The sequence below is a fragment of the Enoplosus armatus genome, chromosome 2 (assembly GCF_043641665.1).
Source record: "Enoplosus armatus isolate fEnoArm2 chromosome 2, fEnoArm2.hap1, whole genome shotgun sequence".
In the NCBI taxonomy this organism is placed as follows: domain Eukaryota; kingdom Metazoa; phylum Chordata; class Actinopteri; order Centrarchiformes; family Enoplosidae; genus Enoplosus; species Enoplosus armatus.
The window spans coordinates 13,660,232-13,673,313 of NC_092181.1; the positions used below are offsets into that span (position 1 = coordinate 13,660,232).

The 13,082-nt window shown below is 42.7% G+C and overlaps 1 protein-coding gene across 1 annotated transcript; it reads right to left on the minus strand.

Annotated features, from left to right (window-relative positions):
• Window positions 1–230: 230 nt before the first annotated feature.
• Window positions 231–12,536, minus strand: ldlrb (low density lipoprotein receptor b). Its single transcript, XM_070913047.1, has 18 exons — window positions 12,445–12,536; window positions 8,158–8,283; window positions 7,391–7,513; window positions 6,714–7,091; window positions 6,263–6,385; window positions 6,006–6,128; window positions 5,594–5,716; window positions 5,312–5,440; window positions 5,013–5,184; window positions 4,603–4,830; window positions 4,337–4,455; window positions 4,076–4,215; window positions 3,608–3,749; window positions 3,367–3,519; window positions 3,084–3,281; window positions 2,233–2,307; window positions 1,935–2,095; window positions 231–1,820 (listed from the first exon to the last, which is right to left on the minus strand). The coding sequence occupies exons 1-18, from the start codon at window positions 12,512–12,514 to the stop codon at window positions 1,782–1,784; spliced, it is 2,622 nt and encodes an 873-aa protein (XP_070769148.1). The 5' UTR covers window positions 12,515–12,536; the 3' UTR covers window positions 231–1,781.
• Between the last annotated feature and the right edge of the window lie 546 nt (window positions 12,537–13,082).

A 13,082-nucleotide genomic window follows, 5' to 3' on the forward strand; every position in this document is an offset into this window, starting at 1 on the left:
TTTTGTGTTGCAGATGCAGAGCAATGGCAACGTTTCCAGGCAACGCAAACAGGTTTCACGGACATCCATTGTACTGAGTCTTAGAATAATTAGCTTTGTCAGTGGAGAGCTCTATGAAACATTTTGAGCTGAGATCAGTTTATACCTCATGTCCTAATATAATCTAATCCTCTGGCTTGGATTAGATGAGACGGTGTTTTTTTCAAATTCTCAACAAAGACAAAGACAGGTTGAGATTTTTTTCTTTTATTCAAAAAAGACCAACACAACCAAACAAAAAGCAATGTGCATTAACAAGCAGGCTGTTGAGCATCAATCCTTGTCCATACATACATTTTGCTGTGATGGAGAAGATCTATAGTATGTGCCTTAATCTCACAGTGAAAACAAAAAGTCAGAGGCAAAATAAGTTACGTGATTTGTCACTGAAAATGAAACAAACTATGGTGTATCGAACAAAGACAGCTTCTTCAGTATTTCTCGGCAACATGTAGCACACTGTTGTAAATGACGAGCACTACTCTGCAGTAGTGTCTCATACAGGAGGTCACACACACAAAAACCAAAGGTTTGACTGAACATAAGTTAAATAACAGCTGTACAATGTAAAAGTTAAGACAGGCTTTACTGGAACCAAAACAATTCAGGTTGGTAGTTGCTATTTATAGTATTACTTACAACAATCAAAAACCATCTCTCATATATTTCCATAAATAAATAAAAGAATCTCTTACATATTTACAACATTTCTTGATTAAAATGTACAAATGTAAAAAGGCAACACCAGAGTGAACTTAAAGAGTGTTTTACGAAATATTTACAGAAACTATTTACATTGATACGACAAGTAATCCCCCACAATCACTTTTAATTAACTATCTTCATTTAAAAAAGAACCACTTCTTCATTTTGGTTGACTTCAGAAAACTCAGCAGCTTTTTCATTTGCAATGTAAACCACCTGTGACTCTCCACACTCAGATTCCTTCTTTGAAGATGGGTCACAAAAGGAAAAAAAAATAATAACATGAGAGTACTGATTTAAATGTGACTTACATTTAAGACACACTTTGATGGATGATGGTAAAGACAAACGCCACAAAACGTGCAACTCTGAACCCAGGAGAAGAGAAGGCCGCAGTATAATTATGAAGGCCATCACTGCCTGGGGCTAAAGCTCTATGGCATTAACTACCACAGAAACTGCTTTGGAAGGTAGTCGAGTGAATAAGGCATTTATGTGCCTCCAATAAACCTTACTAAATTGTGAGCGTGGATGCAAGGCACACGAGTCTTAAGACAATATAGATCGGGCTTTTCAAGTTAAACTTGCAGAACTTGTGTTTAGGTAATCAACATACCGAAGCGATGTGTTGGTGTCCAAGTAAGCAAACATCCGAATCGTGTTAAGTAACAGGATGCAATTTTCAGATAGCTTCAAAAGAGTCAAGGCTCTGGGATTAAGAACATCATCTTCTGAAAGCGTGCATTAGTCCTTCATTGTGAAACCATTTTGTGGTCTGTCTAAATAGTGCTCTGCTTTTACGCTCTATTTTGTCAAACTAAAGTTTCAAAGATCTTTTTCTATTTTTTTTTTTCTTTGTTTTTTTTTCAGTTCTTTCTTTAGACTTGGACGGCATGGTGCTGAGGTCAGAAACATAAGCCACAAAATTAGCTCACCAGCGGGGGAAGGGAAGGGGCTGTTAAGCAGCAGCAGTAGAAAAAAATGGCCTTCGTTACTTTATCACTTCAAATTAACCCAGTGTCTTCTTCATCTTTGGGTCATGCAACGTCCATGTCCTCCATGCTCAGCATTTGCCTCTGCAAAAAAAAAGTAACATAAAATAAGCAAAGCTGTAAAACTACATACATAGTCCATTTTTAGAGACTATATCTAATTAACTATAAAGTGACTTGGTATTAAAGTGAAGATACCTGAGGGTAAACGTAGCCGTCAGAGCCGTTCCTGCAGATGTGGAGCTCATCCTCTGTGGTTTTCTGATACACGGGATTGTCAAAGTGGATGGTGTTGGTGTTCTTCAGACGCCAGTGTCTCCATAGCAGCACTGCTCCAAAGACCAGCAGGGACATGACCACTGCAGAAGAGGAGGCAATTTGTTGAGATCAGGGGAAGATTAAACAGCCCATCAGGTTGCATGTGTGAGTGAGTAGAGCAGCCTGTGTGGTTGAGTATTCAACAGAGAGCAATTAAGTGGTGAAATGTGGAACTTACATATTGGAAACACGATGTAGAGAGCGATAGGGTGGGATGAAGGGGCTTCTTCAGGCACGGCTACCAATCTGTTGCCTGAAAAAGAAGAGAATACAATGTTTTCTTGATATAATTCCATAAAGTTAGAAGATCAATACCACTCTTGTCTGCATGGTGAATACTGTATGAAGCTACAGCCAGAAGAGCTTAGCTTAGCAACCAGTGGAGACTCGCTGCGTCCAGCCAAGAAATTGTCCCACACATAACACTATAGCTTAATATTTACTGTATAGACATGAGAGTGACATCAATCTTCTCATATAACTCTCAGCAAGAAAGTGAATAGCAAGAAATTCTGATCAGCTTGGAAGTGTTAAAATTGTATGTCAGGGTATATTAACTGCAGGTAACCATAGCAACAATACTTCACAGTAAGTAGCACAAGATACCTACCTTACCTGGCTACAAACAAAATGAGACTAAGAGTCTACAGCCATGCTTGCTACTCTTTGAGGCTGCACTCAGGCACAGCGGAACTTTGAGCTAAATGCTAACATACTGATGTTTTGCAGGTATAAAGTTTACATTGTTCACCATCTTAATGTAGCGTGTTAGCATCAACGTACAACTGTTTTTCAGGTATTTGGTTATAAATCAAAGAATTGAACAAATAAAATAATTGACCTGATGACGTCATTGCATGAAAAGTCACCAAAGTATATATAAAGTTGTCAATCAATCCAAAGGGGTCAAACCACAGACTGAGCCACGTGTCTGAGGTACATTTTCTAGACTCTGTTCTGTTGCAGGTATTTAGTCACTTCATCAAACACTGCAGTTATCCAGCACTTATCCAGAACCCCTTCCTGTACCTTGAGCAGTGGCGGCAGGCTGCTGTGTGCTCTGTGTGGGCTGGCTGGACGAGGTAGTTGTGGGTTTTTTGGTAGCCCTGGTGGTAGTTGTAGTTGCAGTGGTGAGGACAGACTGCCTGGGCGTTGTAGGTTCAGAGGGAGCTTTGGGTGGGAGAGGTGCGCCAGTTTCGTTTTCAACAGGAGGGGCAATTGAGGCTGCTGGGGAAGTAAACATGAGGGTTACCGTCATGATTGGATGTTATGTTTCAGTTTATTTGTAGTGCCATGTGCAGGGGACACCTACCTGTCACACATTTCCTCATGTCAGGTCCCATGGTCATGTTGTCAGGACAGGCGCAGGTGAATTTAGGAGAGTGCTGGTTGATCAGAGGGGCAGGGAGGCACAGAAACTCACAACCTCCGTTCATACTGTTACTCTCTCTGCACCAGTTTGTGCCTACAAGAGAGAAACATTAGAAATCATTATATGGTGTTGAGTTTGTTGTTTGTTATGATAGCTCTCAGTTCAAGTTATGTTTCTGTACCGATTGGCTGCTTGAGGTTGTGGTACAGTATGATGTCCTCTGGCTGGTCCAGGTCCATTGCCAACACAGTGATGTCCTTCCCTGTCAGGCGGTTGGCACTAAAAACAGCACTGTTGCTCATGTCTGTCCAAAACACTCTCTCCTGTTTAAAAGAGAAATGCAACTTGAGTAATACAGTGTGACAACATTACTTTGTTTTAACTAATGAATTCTTTTGGTGAAGTTTCCTCAAACACGAATGGATTCATTATAAAGACTGATTAAGAATTAGCACCACTGATCCAAATTTAGAGGGAATAAAGTGCACACTCAGCTCTGACTTTATACTTCTAAACCATTTCAGCCGGATAACGCTGAACTAGATTACTGACTGACTGGGAAACCAGGGAGCAGTACATTTCAGCTTTAACAGCTTTAACCTTCAGTGACTTCATTTCCATCTGGGGATACACTGACTCCATCACTAACCTCAAACACAGTCAGAGAGATGGGGTGGGGGAGCTTTTCCTCGCTGAAAATGAGACTTCGTCGTGTCCCTCCGTTCACATCAATGCTGGACAGAGTGTGCAACTTGGAGTCCACCCAGTAGAGACGCTGGTTGACCATATCTGTCCAGAGAGGAAACAAAGACAGAGATATTTGACTGACCATTGCACCTGTGTGCACATTATACAGTTTGAATGGAAGATATAGGTTTCCACTTGGTGCCTCCACAACGTTAATGCTTACCTAGGGTGATGCCATTGGGCCACACGATGTTATCTGATACCAAGGCAACACGATTCGCTCCGTTCAACCCGCTCTTCTCTATCTTGGCCTCCTCGCCCCAGTCTGTCCAGTACATAAAGCTAAAGACGACACAGATAAACTCTTAAAAACAGAAATCATGAGCCTGAAGACAATCAACAAAAAGCTCCAGTGGATCCCAAACTTAAAGTTTTGGCTATTTTATGAGTCAGTCCCACATCTGCAACCTGCCTGAAACGTTCACTTACTTATTTACGGGGTCGACTGTGATGGCTCTGGGCTTCTCCAGATTTTCTGTGATCAGGGTCTTCCTCTTGCCGCCGTCTGTCGTTGCCACGGAGATCGTCTTCAAAATGCTGTCAGTCCAGTAGATGTTGCCATGGATCCAATCCACCGCAATGTCCTCTGGGGCCTCAATCCCACTGCCAATCACTACAGTATGGTGAGTGGAGTTACCGGCCACGTCTATCTTGGAGCTATAGGGATGCAGTCGAGGGTGGAGAGTTTTACTTTAGAGCAATCTTTTTTTACTTTGATTGACATCTTATCAAATGTAGTATACAGACTTTCTGGTGCAACACAAGCCTAATGGTAAGATCTTACTCCCCTCTACTAAACCATCCATGAGCCAGTGACAGATCAACAAAGTCTTTCTAACCTGTAAATTTTCTTCAGAAACAGGTCAGACCAGAAGATCAATTTGTTGGGCATGTCCATGTCCAGAGCCACCGCATTCTTCAGCTGGGGGATCAGACGGACATACTCGCTGCGGTCCACCGTCATCTTCCTCACCTCATGTTTATTGGTGAAGTAGAGGGTGGGCACCGTGCCTGGAGGACACAGCAGAGAAAAGAAGAAAGTTTTTTTTCAGACAGCACAAAAAAAATCTATCGGTCATGCAATCTGTCAATCTGTCAGATGAGGCAGCGACTCTTGAGTCTGCCTTTCAAACATTACCTGATTCAGCCTTGCATGTCTTGCTCGCTGGGTCGATCTCGTAGCCCTTCTCACAATCACACTTGAAGCTGCCGGGCAGGTTGATGCAGATCTGACTGCAAGTGTCCGGTTCAGCGCATTCATCAATGTCTGCAGGTGGAGCAACAGAAGCAAATTGAGAGATAGCAGTTGTCAAATTGGGAGCTTGTCTTACAAAGTTTCTAAAAAATGACCCAAAGTAGGTCACGGTCTACGTCTAAAATAGACTGACTGAATTTCAAATGTCAGAGTCCCTCCTCTCACCTTCACAGGTTTTCTTGTCCATCTTCAGGCTGTATCCAGCAGGGCAGGAGCAGTTGTAGCCAACCTTCAAATCGCTGCAGAGATGGGAGCAGCCGCCGTTTCCGGTCAAACACTCGTTGTTGTCTGTGGAGACGCAGATATACAGAGATTTCAAACAGTATTCATGACAACCATTTTCCTAATGGTAGCTCAAATCAACGGTAGACTCACTCATTCAAACCACAAACTATCTAGGCCAGTCAGCCGAGGCTGCTCAGCTAGCTGTTCCAATATTTTCCAGGCTGTGATGTGGTTTCACTTTTTTTCTTTCTGTGAGCAGCAATGGAGCTGAGTGTATACCCAAACTCTGACACGCTTCATAGTCTGATGATGTTTAGCTACTTGGGTGGATGTAAAATAAGACCTCACTCACTGCACTCTTTGACAGGTTCATCCGACCAGTCCCTGCAGTCTCTCTGTTTGTTGCACACTTTCTCCATGCTGATACACTCCCCGCTGCGACACTTGAACTTGGTGGGGCCTTCACATACATTATCTGTGGAGAAAGAAGAGTATGAATTTAACCATAATCTAATGCTACAAGAGTGCTTTGCAAAGACCTTAAGACTTTTTCCACGGGTCTTAAGGAAGAAATGATTACAAAGAAGATTGAATCTTTGTAAGAGTCACCTCTGTGGCAGCCGATCTCATCACTGAGGTCCCTGCAGTCGGGCCTTCTGTCACACTGGCGGCTGCCATGGATACAGGCACCGTCATTACACTGGAACTCATCTGGACGACAAGTAGGACGACCTAGAAAAAGAAGACAAATGGATGAAAACGAGTGAGAGGAGACAGAGAGAAACAGGAAGAAGAATAAGATGACATAGACTGAGGAGAAAATCATTGCTGACATGATTTGTTGTGGATCTTGTGTCAATATTGATGATACTGAGGATGAGCAGGTGGCCCTGGATGGCAACGGCATATTATATATGCTCAAGCATAAATAGGCTTCATCTGTTAGGCTCTGAGTCCGAGAAGCTTTATCAGAGCAAAATAGGTTTTCAGAAGAGATGGATGGTATGAAGGAATAAAAGGAATAAAAGGAATAAATAACACTCCAAGAAAGCCAACTCACTGCAGTTGACCTCGTCCGATCGATCCAGGCAGTCCATGCCTCCGTCACACCTCCAGCTGCTGTGGATACACTCCCCGTTTGCACACTGGAACTCGTGGACGCCGCAGCGCGCCGCCGTCTTCTCTGGCTCCCGTCCCACGCAGTTCTCCGGCCACTCATCAGACCCGTCAGCACAGTCCTTGTCTCCATCGCAGCGCCACAGGGCCGGCACACACACGGAGTTGTTGCACTGGAAGGAACGAGAGCTGCAGGTGGGTTTGGGGCAGGACGCCTCATCGGAGCCGTCTGAACAGTCGTTGTCCTTGTCGCAAACGAAGGTGGTGGATATACACTGGCCATTGGCACACTGAAACTCGTCAGCCTTGCATTGTTTAGCCGCTGTGGGGAGGGAGAAGAGAGGAGTTAATGTGATGTTACTACTAGAAATGGATCAAATGTGAATTTCACGTCAAAAACAGGGGAGTGGCTTACTGTTATAATAACCTTTTTAACCTTTTTTTATATTTGCTTCTAAATACCACATTTACAAATTTCATCTTTTGCTGCTGAAATAACTGTATTTAATTATATTAACTCTCCTTTAGACACCACCTGATTCCATTCTTTAAAATGCTATTTTTGTAGAACTGTTGAAACTATTGAAAAGTGTGAAATGATTCAATATATATTAAACTTACTGCAGTTTCTCTCGTCAGCCCCGTTGTCACAGTCAGCTTTGCCGTCACAGTGCCAGCCCTCTGGTATACACTGGTTCGTCGGGGCGCCACAGTTGTACTCTGACTGCAGGCAGGTTTTGCTTGCTGAGAAGAGAAACAGGAAATACGACTCAAATGATTTCATGTATTGACAGATAGATAAGGCCCGTGGCTACAATATTGTAAAACTGAACTGTCATTTACTTGTGGGACCTACTGTCTTACATTCTTCCTGAATGTGTTTTTGAATCACTGTTTAACTGCTGGATGATTTTATGTTATGAGCAGGTCAACAGGTAAACCTAATGGTTCTGCGCTTTATTTCTTTCATATCTGGTGTTAATATGATTTTAGTTCATATTTATGTACATTCACATGTAGAGCTGTGACAAGTAGCTGATTAAACTATTAGGAAATTCATTTTCAAGAAATGTATTCACTATTCTGATAATCGATCAATTTTTTACTTGAAGCAAAAATTCCCATTGCTGGTTTCAGCTTCTCAAATGTGCAGGTTTGATGCTTTTCTTTCTTCATGTATGAAAATCTTTGGGCTCTGGTAAATTATAATTTACATTTTCACTACTTTCTTTTATAGACAAAACAATTAATTGAGAAAATCATTGGCAGATTAATCAATAGTTAAAAATTAGTTTGTTAAAAATTAGTTGCAGTCATCTTCACATGTATTAAAGCTTTTTTTTCAAGGTAGACCAAAGTCATAGGTCCTCCGTGATGAAATAACATACCGCAGGTTGCAGGCAGTTCATCAGTTTTATCTCCACAATCGTCGGTTCCATCACAAATCCACTTTCGGGTGATGCACCTCCCATTTCCACACTTAAACTGAGAGGAGCTGCACGTGAAGGCTGCGTCTGTGGATGATAAAAATTACACGGTTCAATTACAGTCAAACTACTGACATTATCAGCATTTACTGCTCAGTTTACACTTTACCATGTAGTAACATGGGCTTGTGTCAACACAAAAAACTGAGGTTAATATTTAACTGAAAATTACACAGAAATATTACAGTTGAAGGCCATTGATGTTTAGACAACTGACAGTTGTGTGAAAACCACACCTTTTACTCTTTGCTTAACTGAAAGGAGATTACCACATTAAGATAACAAAACTTTGTGGCTCCCTGACTCCTGTTAGAACAAGATATGAAGTAATACAACTTTGATGTGAAGTATTTAGACAGCGGAGGCCTATCTTTCTTTACTCCCCCATGACACACACGTAGTCATACCCATACCACACATACGCAAATTAAACTTTACTTTTGGACATTAAAGTCCATATTGCATAAAAAATAAAGAGAAAACAAGAGATAGATAAAAGAGAAAATAATAAACGGAAGAAAAGAGCATAGATACGAGGAAGAAACAAACTGAAAAACACTTTTAACATTAAATATACTAAAGTGTGTTGCGACCTTTTGACCCTGGTTCATTTTGGTCTCAGAGGTCTCGCCCCCGAGATGATCACAACTCAATGAAACCCGCCAGTCGAAGCAAACGAGAGCATCAACATCATGATCAAGTGTGAGTGTGTGAGTGTGTCATCCTCCATCACCTACTGCACTGCCTGTCCCTCCTGTGACCTGGAGGCCAGCGACATGACCGACTATCCCTTTAAGACAATAGCATGGGAGGAGTTGAACAATCACACCACTAGTAGCTGATTGGTCCCAGAGTGACATTCCTCTTAACAGCATCACCACAGTGACCCACAGGCCGAGGCGGAGACTTGAAACACAAGGAAGTCTGTCAACTTCAGTGTGTCGATGAGTGGTGACAGGTGACATAGGGTCTGACTGATTATGAAAAATAGAGGATGCTTTCTCAATACTGGGCTTGCCTCCAAGAGTTAGTGTAGAAACAAAAACAGAAGTGAGAAGTTGAGTCTCATCTTTTGTAATTCTTGGGAATGTTAAGTCGATTCAGGTTTCAGTGATTAGGGGAAAAAGCTGATCTTGGGGAGGCTCGTCCTGTGTACCCCACACGCTTTCAGGGAAACCACAAACACACAAAAAAATGCTCACACACATGGCGGTGGAGGCCAGGCGTGCCGCCAGCCGGGATTCCAGGAATACAGTTTCCAAAGCACACTCCAGCTGTTCCTGGAGATGTGCGGTGACAAATTTACAACAGAATTTAAGAGTTTCTCAGCAACTCCCACTCACTTTTCCCGTCTTGAGAACTGTTCATTCAATACAGTTTTAGGAGACGACACAAAAGTAGGTCAAACGCTGGCACTTCCTGACCTTCAAACTACCGGTGTTTTCATTTTCCACTGCTAATCTTCCACATATGCGTCACGAGCCTCCCAAGAATACTCTTCAGCTGGAGGAGGTTTCTTTTCATTGCTGACAGTAAGTCTCTTCTGTGGTGAAAGGTTCAGGTTTAGTTTGGCTGAAGAAGATAGTTATTTACTGTTTTGTCTTGAGGATCTTTCATTGGAAACAAGCAGAACCAAATGGGCTGCTTGGTAATCCCATGTAGCACTTTTGGTCTCTTTAGCTACTCTGAAAATGCCAAAATCTCATGTCTCAAGTTCAAAAACTACTGCATCTTAATTAGAACAGCGGAAGAAGCTCCGTGCTGCTGGCATTTACCCCTGCAGACAGACGGAGAGCAGAAAAGACCCCAAACCTCAGGTAGAAAGACCTGTTTTTTTGAAGCAGACTGTGCATCAACTGTTCAGATGCTATTTATAACCACAGTGTGAACCTGACAACCAGCGAACCGCCCGGTCATAACACTTCCATGTAAGGCCATTCAAGTACTGCCTCAAACACGCACCAGACTGCTATGATTCACCTCAAACTTTGTGGAAATACTAAACAAATACTCGTTTGGCAGCAGAAACTGGCCGAATGGATGGCAGATACTCTGGAGAGGTTAGACGAGTCGTCATCACAACGCCGCATGACAACAACCCCCCTTTGTGACCACATGTGACTTTGTCGACTAACAATGCATTCCTGTCTTTTCATGGCGCGTGCATGCAGTACACACACAAGAAAAACCTTCAGAAAGAGGTGCGTTTATTGACTCAAACATACACCCAGCAGTTAATAAATAACTAGGATGTAAGTGCATCACGAATACCAACAGCAGTTTGTACTGGTTCAGTAATCTGTTGTAGCTGTATTGTATTGGGTCCACAGTTCACTGTGGTCACTGGGTAATTCAAATGTAAGACTTCATAATGAGGTCAGACAAATCAAACTGCTGCACATGTCCTCTGCAGCTTTCACTTGATGTCAGTATCTTACCCCTTCAGGTATATGTTGACAACGCACAAAGACTTCAATGAATTCAAAGAAGGATGCAAATGTGTGAGTGCCACCAGCCCTGTAATTGTACGGCATGCCACAGAGGTATTTCTAAATGACTGATGGATGAAAGCACAGAGATGTCTTTGTGAGTCACTGCAGTCTTTCCTGCAGTGTATGGCTGTGTCTCATTTCAGGAGTATGCCAATGAATACATTAAACAAACCAGAGCCAGACTTTTAAACAAAGAAGGCACATGTAAATATTTTCCTCTAACCCTCCCGCACACACGCACACACACACACACACACACACACACACACACACACACACACCAGCAGACCTGATGACTGGAAGTGAGTGCCGAGAAGTGGAAAAAAAAGAACCCCGAGGTTTTAATCTGAAAAGCTCTTGGAGGAGAGTTGTGATTATTGGGGGATTACTGGAGTAGCTGGCAGAATGAGGCTGAAGCCTAATTCTCTGCACATTGTTGGCCTTTTAGGGCATTAGGTCCACTCCTTCACCGATCATGTCATTAGTATTAAAAATAAAGGCACATTGTGATAATCAATTTGTGGCCAAACACGCTTCTCTTCGTCTCCAGAAACTGAATGGTGATGACACGAGACTCAAATTAAACAGGGTTTTAATATTGTATAGTTCATTTCAGCAAGAATCAACTGAATATTCTGATCCGTTTCATAGTTAGGGCCCGTCTATGAAGTATAAATACTTCAAATGCATAACTCACCACTACCACTTAATGTTGGCTCATATGTTAAAGCCTATAATTTACTGTATTTATCTCAGAGAAGCCAAAACAGAGCACATCTTTAAAAAGCATGGTTTTCTTTTGACTTGATTTTATATCATCTTCTGTGTGTCTCCTACCTCCCTCTTTCCCCTTTACTTCTTGCAGTAAAGCACTTTGTAATTTCTGTTTCGAAATATGAATGAAATCTATGAATAAAGTTTGCTTGCTCTTGCTTATAAACCTACTTTTCTCCTTTTTTTGAATGTGTATTATGTGTGTATATATGTCTTGTAATTGGGCTGAGGACCTTTATGTGTAATATGACATTTAAAGGGTGTGGAGGGGGGGGTGGGGGGGGTGTAGCTTATAGCTAAAAGAGAACTGCAGATTTTCCTGCATCTCATTTTCTCCAGCGTGCAGCACAGAGAAGGAGGATGCCAACTCGCTGCTGCTTCAGCCTCACCCTTCCTCGTTGACAACCGTTTGTTTCTGCCGATATGAAACTTGACACCGGCAGCACTGGCGAACGCGATTGGCTGTTCGGTTTGCATTCTAAGCCGAAACGAACCAATCACAGCGCGGTGCGTAAATTCCATTCATATGTGCCGCCATAGAAAGCCACACAGCCTTGTTATTACACATATTAGTTTTACATCAGCGTCCTTATCGTAGTTATTGCAAGCACTGGATTTACAGGAGAGCTGAAAGTAAAATTCAGAATGAAGCAAATGTTTCTCATCTAAAAGTCATTCTCATGAGTCACCGGTCATGTTCTCCGCAAGAGCTCATGGAGACATTTAAGTTTGTGAAGCATAAACAAGCCAACATATTCAAATGATGCCAAAACAAATGTAATTCCAATTTATAGTGACGCATAAATATTGATGCATGGAATTTGCCTGATATTTATATGCGCAGCTACAATAACTCGCCAACCCAGACACAGTGGAGCATCCCTCTGTGTGGTGAGAAAAGGTAGGAAATCTCATTTCTTACCTGCTCGAGGCGGGAAATGAATCAGCATCAGCAGACACAGTCCGGTGAGTCCCCTCCACATCCCAAACATGTCCTGTCCTCCTTTGTTTGTCCGTATGTTTGACAGCTAAAGAAGAGTCAGACAGCGAGCAGCACGGGTTTGGAGGAGTGGGCGAGTTCACGGCAGGATCTGTGCGTAAAAAAGGCTCCGGTTCAGACAGCAGAGTCACGCCGCGGCTGTGCGTAAAAGGCGAGTGCAAGCAAAATATTATGGGGTCCGAGTCACATCTGACTATTTTCTATGAGGCTGACAGGAGGGCGGTGCTACAGTAGTGGTGTGATGTTTGAAACTAGACTTGGGCACCGCCGGGGGGAGGAGCCACAGTGTTGCTGTATCACCGTGTGTGTGTGTGTGCGTGTGTCGTCCTTCCATCACCCCTCCATCCGCCCATCTTCCTCCCAAACCGGTGTGTGTGTGTGTGTGTGTGTGTGTGTGTGAGAGAGAGAGAGAGAGAGAGAGAGAGAATGAATGAAAGGAAGTGGGAAAACCTGACAGGCAGAAATAACAAAGGCAGTTCACATCTTCCTGAACATGTATTGATGATAAAGTCTCTGTAAGAAGCTTTCATATTGATGTCACAAGAGAAACGACATGTCAT